At 31.9% G+C, this 17979-nt stretch overlaps 1 protein-coding gene across 1 annotated transcript in view; it reads right to left on the reverse strand.

Moving 5' to 3' along the window:
- Positions 1–1191: 1191 nt before the first annotated feature.
- The window catches only part of LOC114341077 (contactin), a 60500-nt gene continuing 43712 nt past the window's right edge, over positions 1192–17979 (reverse strand). The window contains exons 12-15 of the mRNA XM_050663549.1: positions 16366–16534; positions 11091–11224; positions 7864–8047; positions 1192–2604 (exon numbers count right to left, since the gene is read on the reverse strand). Of these exons, the coding sequence (XP_050519506.1) occupies positions 2504–2604; positions 7864–8047; positions 11091–11224; positions 16366–16534 (588 nt within the window). The 3' untranslated portion in view covers positions 1192–2503. The remainder of the gene's footprint in view (positions 2605–7863; positions 8048–11090; positions 11225–16365; positions 16535–17979) is intronic.

Below are 17979 nucleotides of genomic sequence, written 5' to 3' on the forward strand. Positions count from 1 at the left end.
ACTATCTAATATCTCACCTGACAATACAATGCACGGTGGACGTCTACGCAGAAATACACGGCACCTTTAAGAAGTAAAGTTAATAATAAATAATTCAATAATTATACTTAGTCACTATTTTCCCCCTAACTCGGAAAATATCAACGGCACGAAAAAACTTGGAAGAACTTGTTGGAAATCGCGATTGCAACCATTCATGAGTCCTTACCATTTTTCTCTAGAAGAGTTTAAAGTGGCCGAGCGGGTTACTAAGTCAATTTCATTTAAGTAAATACGTTTGCAATATCTCCAAACAAAATATACAATTATCAGAAGAGACTGTAATTAACGAAAATAACTACCTATTTTTTTATCGAGATTATGAGGCAAATAAGAAATGTACAATATCTAAAATCACCGAGTGAGTATTTTTCTCGTTAAATAAATTTTTTATTAAATAAATTATATTATTATACATATATATTATATAAAATTATTAAATAAACTTTAGAATATTTAATGATTTGTTTCAAGAATTCAAATTAGAAGACAAATTACAACTACAAATTATTCTTGCTAATTTAAAAACGAGTTTAGAAAGTAATACATAGGTACACTCCAATAATTATTTTAAAAATTGCCATTGTTATCGTTGAATGAGAACTCAAATTTAAATGCATCAAAAGAATTAAATAATTTTTATTTTAATCCGATCGACCCCAAATTCCGATAACCAAAGCTACCTGAATACGTCTCATCGTTGTCTCAGGTAAATTCGATCTCGCACCTAGAAAGCTGCTAACGCCATCTATTTCTAAAACCACTGGTGTCGTACATAAACGCTCATTTAGTTTCGTATCTTCCAGTATATTTATCAGTCAACGATAGAAGTATAACTTCTTACGTATACACACACATTCTTTTTTTTTATTACCAGAACTCTCAAACATCGACTGTTTCGCATATTTTCTGACAATACTGTCTTGACAGCTGATAACTTGAAAAGCTGCCTTGACAGCTGATAACTACACCGTGATACTAAGATATGGTAAAATTCTCAAGATACCTTTAGTATTTTTCCTTGATTTTCTTATTACAAACGAGGTTGTGCACAGTTGTTCTAATTTTTTACGAAGATATTACTCTACTATTGTTTTATCTTTGGGATAGTTGCTCTCTGGTTTTGGAGAGTAGGTCAAAATAAAAACAATATTAAAAATATTGGAAATTTATTATAGTGTAAATATAAAATTATCACTTTTAAAATCGATAACATTACCGACCTATGAAGCAAAATCTACTTTTGATTCACTTTTTTGGTCATTCATTTTTGCAGGTACTTGCAGAGGAATAAGATTTTGCTTCATGGTAAAATAAAAACATAGAAAACCATATATCTATTGGACGGAGTCAATACCACTATACAGTAAAAAAATATTCAAAAAAACATGTAAAAAATTTTAAAAAAATCAGATCTATTGATATATATCAAAGAGTCATAATTTTAAGTCCAACTGAGAGATACGTGGTGTGACAAGACATTTCGTAACGCGAGAGTTCGTAACGCCGCATAATAACTTAAAGTGATAATTAAAGATAAACAATTAAAAAAAAATTCTTTAGTTGTCATATTAAGAGTGTGTCATATGTTCCGATGGTGTGGGTGTTAACGGAATCAATTAAAAATAAGTGTAAATAACGAACAGTGATATTTATTTTATTTTTGGTTAAAAGGCGTGCTTATTCGTCTCATAAGAGGGTTGTTTATTGTTTGAGGGCAGCGACGGTGCGTCTGAACTGCGTGCCTGCCGTGACGATACTGCGGAGACCACAGCACGGTCATCATGTTTGCGGTTTTACAATATGGCTAGAAAAGGCAATAAATTACTACATCTGGCGTTTTAAAAGCTCAGAACCTTTCTGTAGTTTTAAGAAACGTCTTCGAATGCATTTAAAAAGTGCGTTGACATAAGATCGATAAGGTAATTAATTTATGGGGAAGTTTCAGTTTGTTAAACTGAACACACCAAAAACATATGGTTAGGGATACATTTCGTTTCGTAAAACTTCTTAGCATCTGGTTTGTATATTAAATGTGAATTTTATGTGACCGTTTTGAGAAAAGTTATTAAAAAATAAAATTAGCAAAAATATGTAGTAATTAAAGCGTGTCGCCACAAATATATACAAAAATATGTGTAAACTATATTTAAAAAGAAGTGGTCTTAAAAAAGTACCATTACTTCTAGTATAGGAATGTATGCAAAATAAATTTTTGTATAAATTCAGTAATACTAATTTGCTAAAAAAATTAAATGTTGGCGTTACGAATTATACCGTTACGAATCGTCGGCGCGACGAATTGTCCATAACCATGTGTGGGGTTATGAACTGTTGCGTTACGATCTGTCATGGAACCGATAAGTGGACTTAATCAACCATGAGCTCAGCTGCTTCCTTTCAATCTTAGTATAATACTATTATAACAATTAAATCCTATGATTCATACAAATTTGTTATACTGTCACGACTCCGTAAAGAAGAAGTGTGCTGCTAGAGCAATAGCAAGTATAATTACACTGTTTTGTACGTCAGTAGCTGCGCTGCGAAAATATTGAGGTTTTCCTGAAACATACATATAATTAGACAAGAGGTCCAATAGATTGTTTTATTATATACAAGCAATAACATAATAACTACAACAAAAAGCTTTAGAAATTCTACATAAAACATATATTACATTACATATACAATAGTCTACATTATGCAATCGCATTAAAGCTACAAGCCTTGTAGTCCAGAGAAATAAGGAGTTTCTCAGGACACTGAAATATCCAGGTAACTGACTACTTTTTTACTTATTGTAGACCTATAGGAAGAAGACCTACCTGTTTCCTGCCTAGAGTGCGCGTCCGTTTTTTTTTATTAACAATTTAGTGCAAAAAACGTGATTTTTTCGATTTTTTGCACCCCATTCAAAAGTTAAATAGTTGACATAAAGTTACAAAATTTGATTTTTTAGAACATTGAAAAGGCTTCAAAACGCCGATTTTTGAACGTTAAAAAATTAATTTGTTGCTTCGCAAATTGAAAAATAAATGAAAACCAATATTTGTTAATAACTTTTACTAAATTTAACTTAGAACTTTAGGGTTTCACCCAAAGTTGGGTATTGGGGTACTTAACAAACCCTCAAAATTTGAGACCGATCCATTAATTAGTTTAAAAGTTATTCTATTTGTTTATCCCAGAGACCTTTGCTTTGCAATAACATAAGACAGAAAATAATGAAGATAGGGCAATTCTGCGAATGTCAAATGAAAGTAGAAGAGTAATAACTGTCAAGATGTAATAAAAAAAGATAAAAACATTATTTAATATAGTCAAAAATCCTAATGACAAATTTTTGAAATTTTGTAGTTTATAAACATTTAGAATAACTTTAAAAATATTGACCGTGGAAAAAATCTTTGTATATATTCGAAAAGCTGGTATTTTACACGGATTTTTAAAAATGTAGTTCAAATGGTGACTAGTCGTGGTAAGTGAAGGTCGAGCTAGGAGCCGACAAATGAACGAGTTCAAAACTAAAAAAGCAACTTAAAACTACATCACTTTCTATATATCCGGATATACACAATGGATTTTGATTTTTCTTTTTAAAGTTTTTGATTAAAGGTTTATCATATTGAAGGTTTATCAATGTTCTAAAAAATTAAATTTTGTAATTTTATGTCAACTATTTAGCTTTTTAATGGAGTACAAAAAATCGCGTTTTTTGCACTAAATTGCTAATAATTAAAAAACAGACGCGAGCTCTAGGCAGGAAACAAGTAGGTTTAATTCCCATCGGTCTACAATAATTAAAAAAGTTGTCAGCTACCTGGATATTTCAGTGTCCCGAACATGGTCCATTTCTTGCTTATTTCCCTGGAGTATTGTGCTCTGCTATATTTATCGGCTCACTTCATATGAGATGTCTTTTATTATTTTTTAAATCTCTTTTAGTAGATAAACAAGGTTACTTTGGCTCATTTCCAAGACAGGGGACGTTGTTATGTCTTTATGACGTTAGTAAAACGAATATAAAATAGTTATTAATAAAGACAGAAATATATAAGTCCAAAATAAATTCTGACACGAACCATATACCAAAAGACACAATGGATGACGGAGGAAATTGTAGATATAATCAACATAAAAACAAACATAATCAGAATGTACAAAACAGTGGATAAATACATAAAATACAAAATTAAGCTACCGAAAGAAGAATGATTTAAAAAACAATGCGCAGAAATAGAAGAATACCAGAAAAGACATGATAGTTTTAACAAACATAAAAAATTGAAGAATCAACTCACAACGATAGAAAATGAAAACCGGGAATACTGAAAGATACAAATCGTCGGTCTAATAAGCGAATTGCCTAAGTCACAAATTAAAAATTTTACAGGAGAGCCAAAAACTTTGGAGCTTGCCTATGTCCAAAAGACAACAAAAGTAATACAAGAGAAAATTACCTAACTCCATGCAATACATAATTGACCAAAGTCAATTAAACAAAATATTTACACAAACTTTCTACTTATAATATATCCATATTAATAATAATAATCAACATATATATTTATTTACTTACATTTTCTAACGTTTTCAATCAAAACAACTTCAGTAACACTGTTACGTACAAGCTAACACCTGATCAAACAATGGACATAGGCAATATTCGTATGAATGTGAAAGAAATAATGGACTTCCGCAAAATTCGTTTAACGAAATTGGCGCGAAATAAAATAATTATGGCGCTTGTGGGAATTGTCAGGCGGTAGCTTTTACCGTCTACTACTAGATGACACCAAAAATCAATTTTCGCAAAAAATGGACTTAGGCAATATGCTTATTAGACCGACGAAATGGGAAACTAGTGTTGAATACTAACGAAAAATTAATGATATGGACAGAATAAATACATTAATGAGTTGTTTAATGACAACAAAACAGATGGAACTAGGGAAGATTGGGTTCAGAAACGGACTAGGAACCAGGGAGGCATTATTTGCTTTTAATGTGATAGCTCAAAGATGCATGTATATGAATGTAGAGTGCATGTTTTTTACGCTAATTTTGAAAAAGCATTCGACAAAGTGAGACATGAAAAATTTGTCCAAATTCTAAAGACGAAAAATATAGACTAAAAATGAATATAAAAAGACTAAATATGTATATGATAATAACAAAGAAAACAAAAATACAAACATACATTTGGGAGATGTATCAATAGAAAGGGTTGAAAAATATAATACCTGGGAACCTGGATTTCAGAAAACAATTCTCTGCAATAAAGGTCTTAGATTAGCACTGAGAATAAGAGCCCTGAGATTGTTTTCGATACTACAATATGGACTTAAAATCTGGACATTGAAGCAAGAACACATAAATCAGCTACGGCCATTTGAATTGTGGTGTTCCAGAAAGATGTATAGAACAGCATAGGCACAGAAGAAAGCGAACAAGGAAGTATTGCGAAAAATGGAATAAGGAATACGAAATAATAAACACAATAAAAAAAATACGAAAGTTACTGTGATATACTAGGTTTCGGGTATTTGTATTTCGCTCGGTGTCACTGTTCATTTTGACATCAGTGACCATCCTACTTCACTGTAGTAGCATATAAGGAAATTTAAACCTATATCGCTCTCTTGTATGTTACTTCAACTATACAATAAAACTAGTCCGTAAATGTCCGGCTTTTATTTAAAGTTGTAACGTCTCGAGCACGTGTGTGTGTCAGCAGAATAGCTAGGACTGATACATTACATCATTGGCGACGAGGAAAACTTTTATTTTCGGCCAAACGTGTAAAAAATAGTGAAAAAAGTGTAAAAAATGGCGGAATCGGTATGTGGCAAATTACGCGAGTTCTGTTTGAAGAGTTCAGACTGGTCAATTTTCAAAGCGCGGCTAGGAAACTATTTCGCAGCAAACGGTATCAAAGGCAATACGGACGCAGAGAAGATAAGAGCTATTTTATTAAACGCTTTAGACGAGAACGCATATCAGCTTATTTTCGATCTGGTAAGTTCTGAAAAACCAGAAGAAAAAACGTATAATCAGCTTCTTGTCACATTGGACGGGTATTTCAAAACACAGCAGAGTCCGTTTGCAGCGCGATTTAAATTTTACAGTGCTCAGAAAGACGTGACAGAATCGGCGAGTGAGTGGGCTGCACGCTTAAGAGGATTAGCGGTAGGCTGTGAGTTCGGCAGCCAATTAAAAGTATGCCTAAGAGACAGATTTTTGTTCGGTTTCGGCAAGGGACGCGTGTTGGACCGGCTTATGGAAGAAGATGTAAGCGCCGATCTCGAAAAAATGGTCAGTTTAGCAGCTTCCAAGATGGCTGCCAGAGAAATCCACGAGGAAATGGTAAGGGTTAAGCCAGAACCTCTTAACCACGTCAACTCTGAAGGTACGAAGGTGCGCGAAGGTACGATGCGCAGCGACGTTGGAGCAACGCGCAGACTCCAATGAAATGGGAAACTACAGAGACGCAGAGTGCAGAAAATGAGGAGCAGCACAGACGTTACGCGCATGACATTCAACCTCAACAACGACAACATGGTGCATGTGTCATTTGCGGAAGGAGGAATGATAACAAAGTGTATTTATAAAATACTTGTAATAATTGTAATCAAATAGGTAGGTCATTTATCCAAAATTTGTAAAGGCAAGGCATATACCTTTTGCCATTAAGCAACAAGTTGAACAAGAACTAAATCGTCTTTTGTCTTTAGGTATTATATCACCGACGGATTACAGTCCCTGGGCTACACCGATAGTACCAGTATTCAAGAAAAATGGCAAGTTAGGATCTGCGGTGACTTCAAAGTAACAGTCAACCCTGAAATAGAGATCGATCAGCACTATATGCCAAGAATAGAAGAATTGTTTGCAAAGCTTCAAGGAGGTAGGGAGTTCACCAAGTTAGATTTGCCACAAGCTTTTCGGCTGATACATTACAGTTACAATATCTGGGACACGTAATGAGGGGACAGCGCTATGAAATGTTAAGATTGATAATATAGAGAAAGATAAGAGGAGGAAGGAGCATATAAAGAAGGAGCGCGTCATGGTTGAAAATTTTAAAGGACTGGTTTAAATACAGCTCAATAGAGAGCAGAGGCAGATAGAGTAAAGATAGTGATGATCATTTTTGGGAGACAGTACTTAAAGAAGAAGAAGACGTCAGTGGTAGCCGCAATTTGAGAAAGTGGATCAGAAATAACCGTGTTTATCTACTGTTATTCCAACTACTTTTTTGCAAACAGTATTATTCGGTTTTTCACTTTTGATAGTTCAGTATATAATTTAATTTCTTCTTTTATATTTTCCATTATTTTCTTTGTTTCTTTTTTCCTTATTAGTTCCTGAAAATTGAACACCCTTAAACATTATGGATTTTTTATCTTATGAATGCCTTGTAGCGAGTTTTTACCTTACTGTTACTTTCAACCTTAAAACATTATTTCAGGTAAGCAATGAAAAATGGTAATTTTTTTTGAACTCATAAACTTCTGGTGTGGACATAACTTCCTGTAATTATTTTTACTTCCTCTAGTATAAAAAATACGATAAAAGTTTACTGTCTTTTTTTTCTATCCAATATTTAGACATTTACATTTCCTATTTTGGCACAAGTATAACTCGTTTAGTTACATGAATCCTCAAACCAAAAATCTAATCCCCTAGCTATGAATGCCATTTGCACAAAAATTCTTAAAGCAACAACAATGGCATTTTCTACACTACACCAACTAAAATAAAACTAAGCTTGTACTATAAAGCCATCACCAACAAAACCATAGTGTTATTTTGGCCTACCCATTTGGAATTCTTTTGCTGGAGAGCTCATTCTACCATCTCCACCATTGGAGTACGCCAACACTCTCAATTTGTAGACTTTTCCAGGAGATAGGTTATTCACATATCCCTCCAGCTTTCCTCCAAACGGAATTATTGTGTCATTGGCTGTGCTCAAATCTTGATCACTTTCCCATACACGAATCTAAAAATGTGAAATAAGATTGATTTTATTAGTAGGTAGTTACATACAGAGGGTCAATCCATGCCAAGTGGTCCAATATAAATAAGTTGCTTGACTTTTTTTAATATTTTTTATTTTTCTATCTTATAAACTTCAGTCTATTGAAAGCACAAAATTGTATTTATTTTATTTTTAAAAAATTTATTTTACCGATGACGGCAAGTTTTGTTAAAGCGTATCGATCATTTTCACGGAAAACATGGTTTCGCTCTTTAGCCAATATTTTCACTGAGGTTTGTCCTAGAACAATAAATCAAAAACCAAAATTTTTAGAATAGTATGCTCTAAAAAAGGCCTATAGCATTATTTAATTTCAAACTACCCTTAAGGCCTTAAATGAACCTTAAAGTTTGAAAAGGTAAACTGATAAAATGCCATTTTCAACATTTTTTTAACAGCACAAGGCAAGCCAATAATGGATTGTAATTCTTTTCTGGAAAAGACATAGGTAGATACTTTAAATAAAAAAGTTTCGAGCTTTGAGACTTAAGTAAATTTTTTCAAAAAAAATCTCAAAAGTGTAATTTTTTGAAATATCTCAAAGTTTGACCCCTTGTATCTCTGATGGGCGCGGATCAAAAAATTTGAAATTTGGCTGAATGTTAGCCCGTAGCAAGTAGAATAAGGAGTAAAAATTTGGAGTTGCAGACTTACGTCAGATAGGAGTTACAGGCCTGTAAAAATGGTCAAAATTTGAGCGTTTGCGGGCAGGGTAATTAAAATTCAAATAAACTGTCTAATGAAATAACAATCTATTTTCACCAGATTTCACAATGAATACAAATTTATACAGGGTGGGCCAAAGAAGAGTTTTCCTTGATATTTGGCAGTTATTAGATTTTAAGGGAATGCCGAAACAGGTCGATTTTTATTTTTAAATTACAATTTTTTATATATATTTCATACATATAGTATATAGTGACATCATCCATCTGGGCGTGATGACGTAATCGATGATTTTTTTAAATGGGAATAAGGGTCGTATGTTATCTCATTTGAAAGAGTGTTCAATTCTCTGTTTAATAATATAAACAATAATATCATTATTTGTACAGGGTGGCCAAAAAAGTAATTTTTGAATTAAATTAATTGACAAAAAGAAGAATGTATGTAATTTATTTAACTCAAAATACATTTTATTGCTGTCAGAAAATAGAAAAAAATTATTATTTGGCAAATAAATATTGCTTTTTTGCTTAAATTAAATGTTCAAAATGTAAAGATGTAGGTGGGAGGCTGTTTGTGATTTAATTTAACCGAAAAGATATATGTTTACTTGTGAAATAAACATCTTTTCTATTTTCTGACAGTAGTAGGTATAATGCATTTTGAGTTAAATAAATTGCATACATTCTTCTTTTTGCGTCAATTAATTTAATTGAAAATTTTTTTTAGTCACCCTGTATAAATTATGACCATAATGTTAATATTACTGAATAGAGAATTGAACACGCTTTCAAATGAGGTACCACACGACCCCTATTCCCATTAAAAAATCATCGATTACGTCATCACGCTCTGATGGATGACGTCACGTAGAATGAAATATATGCCAAACAATTGCAATATAAAAATAAAAATAAACCTATTTCGGCATTTCCTTAAAATCTAATAGGTGGTGGACCTATTGGTGGAAATGGTGGTGGTGGTGGAAATATCGAGGTGGACTCTTTTCTTTGGCCCACCCTGTATAAATTTGTACTAATTGAAATAATAATCTGATAATAATATTGATAATCTGATGAAAATAGATTAATTTTTATTTAATTATACAGTTTACCGTGCCCGCAAACGCTCAAATTTTGACCATTTTGATTTTTGGCTATTTTTTCAGGCCTGTAACTCCTATACGACGTAAGTCTGCAACTCCAAATTTTTACTCCTTATTCTACTTGCTAGAGGCTAACATTCAGCCAAATTTCAAATTTTTTCATCCGTGCCTATCAGAGATATACGGGGTCAAACTTTGAGATTTTGCAAAAAATTACATTTTTGAGATTTTCTTTGAAAAAATTTACTCAAGTCTCAAAGCTCAAACTTTCTTTATTTAAAGTATGTACGTATATCTTTTTCAGAAAAAAATTACAAACCATTATCGGCTTGTCTTATGCTTTTCAAGAACATACTTTTCTAAAAAGTTTGGTTTTTGATTTATTGTTCTATGATCGATACGCTTTAACAAAAATGGCCGTCATCGGCAAAATAAATTAAAAAAAAAAAAAATAAATACAATTTTGTGCTTTCAATAGACTGAAGTTTAATAGGTAGAAAATAAAAAATTGTCAAGCAACCACCTTTGGGCCACTTGGCTTGGATTGACCCCAGAGCGTTTACTTTTTAATTATTAGTATCGTTGCGTCATCGTCCATCAGCAGATTAAAAAAAAATACATTAAGTTCTGAAATGACTAATTTACAATGAGTAGGTAACCTAATACGATTGTTAAAATACCAGCAAGTAGTTATCTATGAAGGGGCTACTCAAATTTTTTAAACATTTAAAATTGCATTTTAACTGTAAAAGATGTTCAAATGTTTATCTACTCGTTCCGATAGTAACAGTATGTTATTAAAATCACTTTATCAATTTTTCTCTTTTCTCGATTATTAGTTTTTATTTCATAGAATATACATGACTGTAATCACTGAATACATAGTTAAAAATAATCCTATTAATTTAATTAATAATAATTTAAGCAATTAACAGGTAACGATTGTCCAAGAATATTAAAAAATGATCCGAAATAGCCACGTCTATTTTCCAAATGAAATTTATACTATATGACTACTAAATATGCTGTCTCCTACACTGTTAATGTTTACGTATCTATAAATTATAATAATAAAGCATAGCTTATACAATTATAGTATGTGGGAAGCCGGCAGTGTTGCCATTTTAAGTCCGTATATCTAATTGAAAACTAAACTCAGTTTATATAGATCCATATATTTTATCATCGTTACAAAAGAACATTTACAATAAAAAATTCTGAACGGAAACATACCTTATAACCCTGTAATGGTTCTTCTTCTAATGATGGCTGCACATATCGCCACACAACCTTGACCGTGGATGGATTGATGCCATATATCATAACAGAAGAAGGCGGTTTTTGAGGAGCTTTTCTATAAGTACGTTCTAGAAGAGATATATACACTTTAGACATTTTTCTTGATTTCAAACATTGTTTATTATTTCATTGTCACATCAAAGAAACATGAAACGCGAAACATAAAACAAATAAATTGTAAAAAAAGTAACCTTTTCATGTGATATTCTAATCGATGAAACAAAAATAAAATTTGTATAGTCGACAATGGGTAGTGACGTGGTCGTTGCTGTCGGCGCCGCTCTTTAATTGCTTTTTAATATTAAAGAAACGTGAAACATAAATCGTGAAACATGAAACAAATAAATTGTGAAGAACGAAACCGTTTCATGTTATACAGGGTGATCAACTTCTGTGACAAAGTCCAATATATCTGTTATTATACAATATATGAAAAATAGTTGTTAATAAAAGTTATAGACACCTTTAATTTACATATTTTAAAATTAGTGAGAAATATACAGGGTCCTCCATAACAAGGTTCCAAACCAAAGTTGTTTTTTTAAACGGAACACCCTGTATTTTATTCAAAATCTGGCTTCTCTACATTTTTCTGATTCTATAGATGTAACACTTGTCTAGGTTTATACTGAGTGTTTCAAAGTTACGAGCACTTTTATTAAAAAATCATACTGATTTGATCGCCCTGTATGTTTCCAACGGTGTAATATAAACTTATTTTTTTAATGCTTTTGACTGTCAATATTAAAGTAGTTTTGTAACAATGTACAATTTTTTATAACTACACAAATTGTATACAGGGTAAGTCAAAATGTAAATACAAGATTTTCTTCATAATTTTAAATGGAACACCCTGTATTTTATATTATTATCAAAAAGTTCTATCACTATACTTACAGATCTTTTAAATATTCCCTATACCTAAAGTTATGAGTTTTCGAGATATTTTAGTTTTATTGTTGATAACAACATGTATTACTTAGTTATTAATAACAATACTTTAATTTATTCAAATTTATTAAAAAAACTAAATTAAATAAAAAAAATGTTCAACGTACTTCTTATATTATAAAAGGTGTTCAAAATGACCTCCCATAACGTCTACACAAGCCTGGAGACGAGTTTCGAAAGACCTGCTGATGTCTGTAAGCATTTGTTGTGCGACACTTTGAAAGGCGTTTTTTATCCTTATTTTCATATCGTCAACTATTGTTGGAGGTGTCCTATACACTACATCTTTAATATAACCCCACAAAAAGAAGTCAACTTCGTTTAATTCTGGTGATCTGGGTGGCCAGTGAACTGGCCCATCTCTTCCTATCCATCTTTCAGGAAATAGTTCATCGAGTTCACCGTTGACAATTGCGTTGTGGTGAGCAGGGGCTCCGTCGTGAAGGCACCACATATGTTGGCGGATGTTTAGTGCTACATTTTCAAGTAGAATAGGTCAAGTAGAATAGGCAAATGATTCACTAGAAAATTTAAATAAACCTCACCATTTACCGATTCCTCAAAGAAAAAAGGACCTATAACGTAATTGCCTATGATTCCACCCCAAACATTTAAGGACCATCTCGTTTGACTATGTGTCTGAGCACAGTACGGATTGGTTGTGGAATAATAATGAAAGTTGTGTCTCTTTACACTACCATTTTTGTGGAATGTTGCCTCGTCTCCAAAAAAAAAGAACAAACTCAAAAAAATCTCTCTGTATAACTCTTTGTTGTTGTGACCATTGACAAAATTGTACTCTTCGTTCGAAATCATCCCCGACAAGTTCCTGATGTAATTGTATATGATATGGGTGCATGTTGTTTTTCTTGAGTATGTTTTGGATAGATCAGAACAGGCAGTAAAACATTTAATTCATTTTCATCCATAATAATGATTTTTGTTTTTTCCTTTGCTTCATAAACAGAACCAGTACGATTAAACCTGTCTAATAAGTTGTCAAATGCTCTCTTATTTGTTTGCTGACGCTATGGACATATAATATTATATGGATATATAAATTCTTGTGGCAACTAATGAGTTTTTGAAACACTCCTAAAATCCATATCATGTCTGTCACTTCTTCACGACTAAAATTCATTGTTAGGTAACAATTATAACAATATGGCGAACAATTATAATCAATAATAAAAATAAAAACGTACAGATAATTAAAATCTTACATCTGACAGTTCTTGTGTCAACTATTTCAAAGTCACCTTAAACAAGAACTTGCAGCAATTTATAGTTCCCATTTCTTCGCGGAAAATTAATATCATTTTGTTAGTAAATGTAAAATTGTCGTTATTGTATAGAATTTACCATAAACTTGGAGAAAAAATGAAATGCAGTCTAATTTTAATTATCATTAACAAACTCATTGGAGGTTTCTAATATTAAGGGTAATTAATTTACTGTAATAAACAGTTTAATTAAAACAGTAAATTAATTTACTGTAATAATTTACTGTAAGTATGATTTTTTGATAAAAGTGCTCATAACTTTGAAACACTCAGTATAACCCTAGACAAGTGTTATATCTTTTTAATCAGAAAAATGTAGAGAAACCAGATTTTGAATAAAATACAGGGTGTTCCGTTTAAAAAAACATAACTTTGGTTTGGCACCGTGTTATGGAGGACCCTGTATATTTGTCACTAATTTTAAAATGTGTACGTTAAAGGTGACTATAACTTATATTAACAACTTTTTTAGGAAACAGTATAGTGTAGGAAACAGAGGTTGAACTTCGCAAACTCGACACAAGTCCGGTTTTATTTTTTTTCTTGTATATCAAGGGGTGCGTTTAATGAGACTAACTTTTTTTTAAAAGATTTCGCCCCGGAACACCCATTTTCATCCCTTTAAAGGGGGTAGTTTGTGGTTTTTACGAAACGTAGCTCTTCCTGTACGTTATTACAAAAAATTCCTTAATAGAAATATGAAGAGGAGTATATTTCCTACAATTTATTCCGCGACAGCATATATCTATCACACATCGTTTAGCGGAGGTGGCACCCCAAAGTTGACAAGTTTTTAAAAAAGATGTTTTAAAAAAATATTTTTCCCTAACCGTAATCGGAATCAAGAAACAACCCAGCGGCAATTAATCACAAATACATGTCTGATTTTTTGGTATAGGTTTCATTTAAGGGTATTGTCCATTTTTTAATTACAGGGTGTTAAATTTTAAAAAGTATCTTTTTATACCATCTGAACCGCTTATGCTAGCGTAAAAAAACTTTCAGCAATTACCCATGTACAAGTGTTATTTACAAATTTGTATTATAATTCACCCCCATATTTTCCCCGAAACCACCCAAAAAAAAAGGAAAATGAATGAAGAAAATATGCAAAAATTGAGTCTGGGCCACCACTGTAGCTTTAGGGTGCAAAGAAAGTAAAATATGTACAGGTCATAATATGTATCGGACAGTGTGTTCTTTTATATGTCATAAGTATGTTATTAATAAAATGAATAGGTGACGAAAAAAAAAAAGAAAAACTGGAGCCCGCCAAAGCATTTCTGAGGTTTGCGGCGCCACTGTGCCGTAACGGTTGCTTATACGAAAAAAATGCATAGGACCTTATTTGTAGAGCAAATAGTGGTCTTTAATTCTGTATAAGCGTTATTTGAAAAAAATATATAGGTAACGAAAAAACCGTAAAAACATGCTCGCCAAACTTACTTTCAGGGATAAGGGTAGTTTCCGCAGGGATGTTGCAATAACCATAATATATATTTATAAAAAACCCTACTGATGGAGTAGGATTTTTCCCTACCCCCTTTAAAGGAATGAAAATGGGTGTTCCGGGGCAAATCTTTTAAGAAAATGTTAGTCTCATACTAAGCACCCCTTGATATCCAGAAAAAAAAGTAAAACCGGACTTGTGTCGACAAAGAAACAAAAATAAAATTTGTATAGTAAATAATAGAAAGTGATGATGACGAGGTCGTTGCGTTGTGGAAACTCTTTTATTACTGCCCAAAAATCATAACCATAGTGCATAATATTTGGTCGCAAATGAATTAAATAATCATCTTGCTAAATTTCAATAATTTTATAGAATGAGTATTCAAACATTTACATTGTTTTATTGGGGATCCTGGTTAAAAAAAAAACGATATTTTCTTGTTATTGTCTATTCGAGTACCACGCCAGGTTATAATTAGACAACTCTTCGTTCTGCTCCACCATAGAAACCAATGCAATATTAAATTCTTGGTCGGCATTTAACGCACGTAATTAATTATTCAAAACAATGAAACTGATATCGAAAAATAGAACACGTCCTATTTCATGAAACACGTTTCAAGAAGATAAAAATGTTTCATGGGCATGAATCACACTCGTTTCATAGATATGCGGACGTTCTATTTGTTTAGCAGTGTTTTATTTCCATGAAACGTGTTTCACGTTTCATGTTTCTTTGGTGTGCGCCTTTGGAAGATAAAAATGTTTCACACACATGAATCCCACTAGTTTCATTGGTATGCGGACTTCTATTTGTTTAGCAATGTTTTACTTTCATGACACGTGTTTCACGTTTTATGTATTACGTTTCATGTTTCTCTGATGTGCGGCCTGCCTAATAGCCATTGAAAAAAATCGTGATTAAGATGATTAATGGGGTATGGTTTTAAATCACATTTTAAGCACCTTTTTGTTAATTTTTTTTGAAACTATGATAAAATTATTTTATTTTTAAATTAAATTAATTATATTCAGTACAATTCAGAGAATGTTAAAAAAACTTTAAGTCACAATATTGAAAAATAAGCCAAAGGTGGCAAATTTTTACAGACACCTAAAAAAACGAATTTTGCAGTGGACATCAGAACTAGTCATTAGATGATGTTAAACAAAAAATTCAAAAAGATTTTATTAGCTTTTTAGTTTTTCTAGGCAACGCTGTTTGAGTTTTTTTAGTTTCAACGATTATTGAGTTTTTGACATCACATAGACGTCAAAATATCCAAATTTCTTGTAAAAAAGGGCGAAAATCAACATATTTATTATTGCTAAACAAAAAATAAGCGTAAACATTCAACATGCTGTATTTTCGGTAATTTTGATCCGATCAATCTCAAATTTTCAGAGAGTATTTTTCAGAGACAAATCGAAAATGTCAAAATATTCAAACCATACACCCTTGTTAAGGCAATGAAATCACATACAATCACAATGCTTGCAAGAAAAAAAAAATATATTCTTACCAATAAAACGTTCACTCTCTGGTCCTTCCCCAGCGGAATTATACACCATTGATTTAACAAAATAATAAGTGTCCGGTTGAAGACCAACAATGAGAGCCCATGGTTGTATTTTTCTTGATAAATAGTAGACTGCATCTTGTTCGTTAGTATCTTTTTTCCAGTACTTGATCTAAAAATGTAAACGTGTAAAAATATATATTATTGCTTAACTCTGCTAACACCTTAGATTGTTTTCTAATATTTCTAAGGTGTTAGCAGCTTTATAGTATTCCTAAGGTAACAGACTCAAGACAGAAGAATGTGGTTCCTTCCAGAAAGAAGATAAGGTAACCAGATAGATCATGTACTTATTTCAAAAACTAGCCAAGACTAACACTAGATATCAGATCATACAGGGTAGCAAATGCTGATTCAGACCACATATTGGTCATAGCAAAATTAAAAATGAAAAAAGAACCCAAGGTCAACGAAATAGGAAAAAATCTGGAATCTTGACAAGCTAAGAACAGAATAAGTAAACAATAAATACGCCGAAGACATAGCAAAAAAACTAAAAACGTTCGAAATTGAAGATATTATAGAAACTGACTGGAATAACATCAAAACAAGCGTACTGGAGGCTGCATAGGAAACAATAGGACAAAGGCAAAATAGTGAATAAAAAGAGTGGTTTGATGAATACTTCAAAGCCAAAAACATAGAGAAGAAACAAACAATGATGACATGGATAAAAATCGGAACAGGCAAAAAACTAAATGAATACAAAACGTGAAAAGGAAGTAGCAAGAATCGGCAAAACAACCGGCAAAAATCAGAATGAATTAAAGAGCAAAGGCAATAGAAGCAAATAACAACCGTAAGACCTAAAATAAGTAAAGAAAACTGGAGAAACCATGTCTCTAACAAAATCAAACAAAGCAGAAATATTGGGGAAGTAGAGATAAGGATGTTATGTAAACAATGTTATGTACACAGTGCTTTACTGTGGAGCTGAATCAAGGACATTAAATCGAAATGCAATAAATCAACTTAACGCGTTTGAAATGTGGACATTTAGAAGAGTGGATTTCATGGGTAGATAGAGTCACGAATATAGAAGTGTTAAGGAGAATATACTGAAAGTTAAAGTGTGGTGTACAGATTTAGTAACATTCAAACAATCAAACACATAAACCACATTGAATTGAATATTCTTAAAACTCTGTTTGAAACTATACAATTAGGAGTAAATGTAACAATTGCTTGGATTAAGGGTCATTGGAGAATAAATGGCAATGAAATAGTTGACAAATGTGCTAAATCAGCTTATATAATCGGAGAAAAAATAAACAAAAAATTTAATTCCAGCTTCAGATATTGATACTTTTAGCAGACAAAAACTTAAAAATAATTGGCAATTGCATTACCGACAATGTAATACTGGCTCAAATTTTGCTCATTGTAACCCTAGGATATCCTCAAAAGATGGTTTTACACAGAATATAATAGACATCTTATAAAGATCATTAATCGGCTTGGCAGATACTCCCAATTGTACTTGTGACATCTCATTTATAAACATGTTAAATTATGTAAATACAAGTTGTAAACTAGGAATAATTTGTTAATTTGGTT

Source organism: Diabrotica virgifera, chromosome 10, assembly GCF_917563875.1.
Source record: "Diabrotica virgifera virgifera chromosome 10, PGI_DIABVI_V3a".
Classification (NCBI taxonomy): domain Eukaryota; kingdom Metazoa; phylum Arthropoda; class Insecta; order Coleoptera; family Chrysomelidae; genus Diabrotica; species Diabrotica virgifera.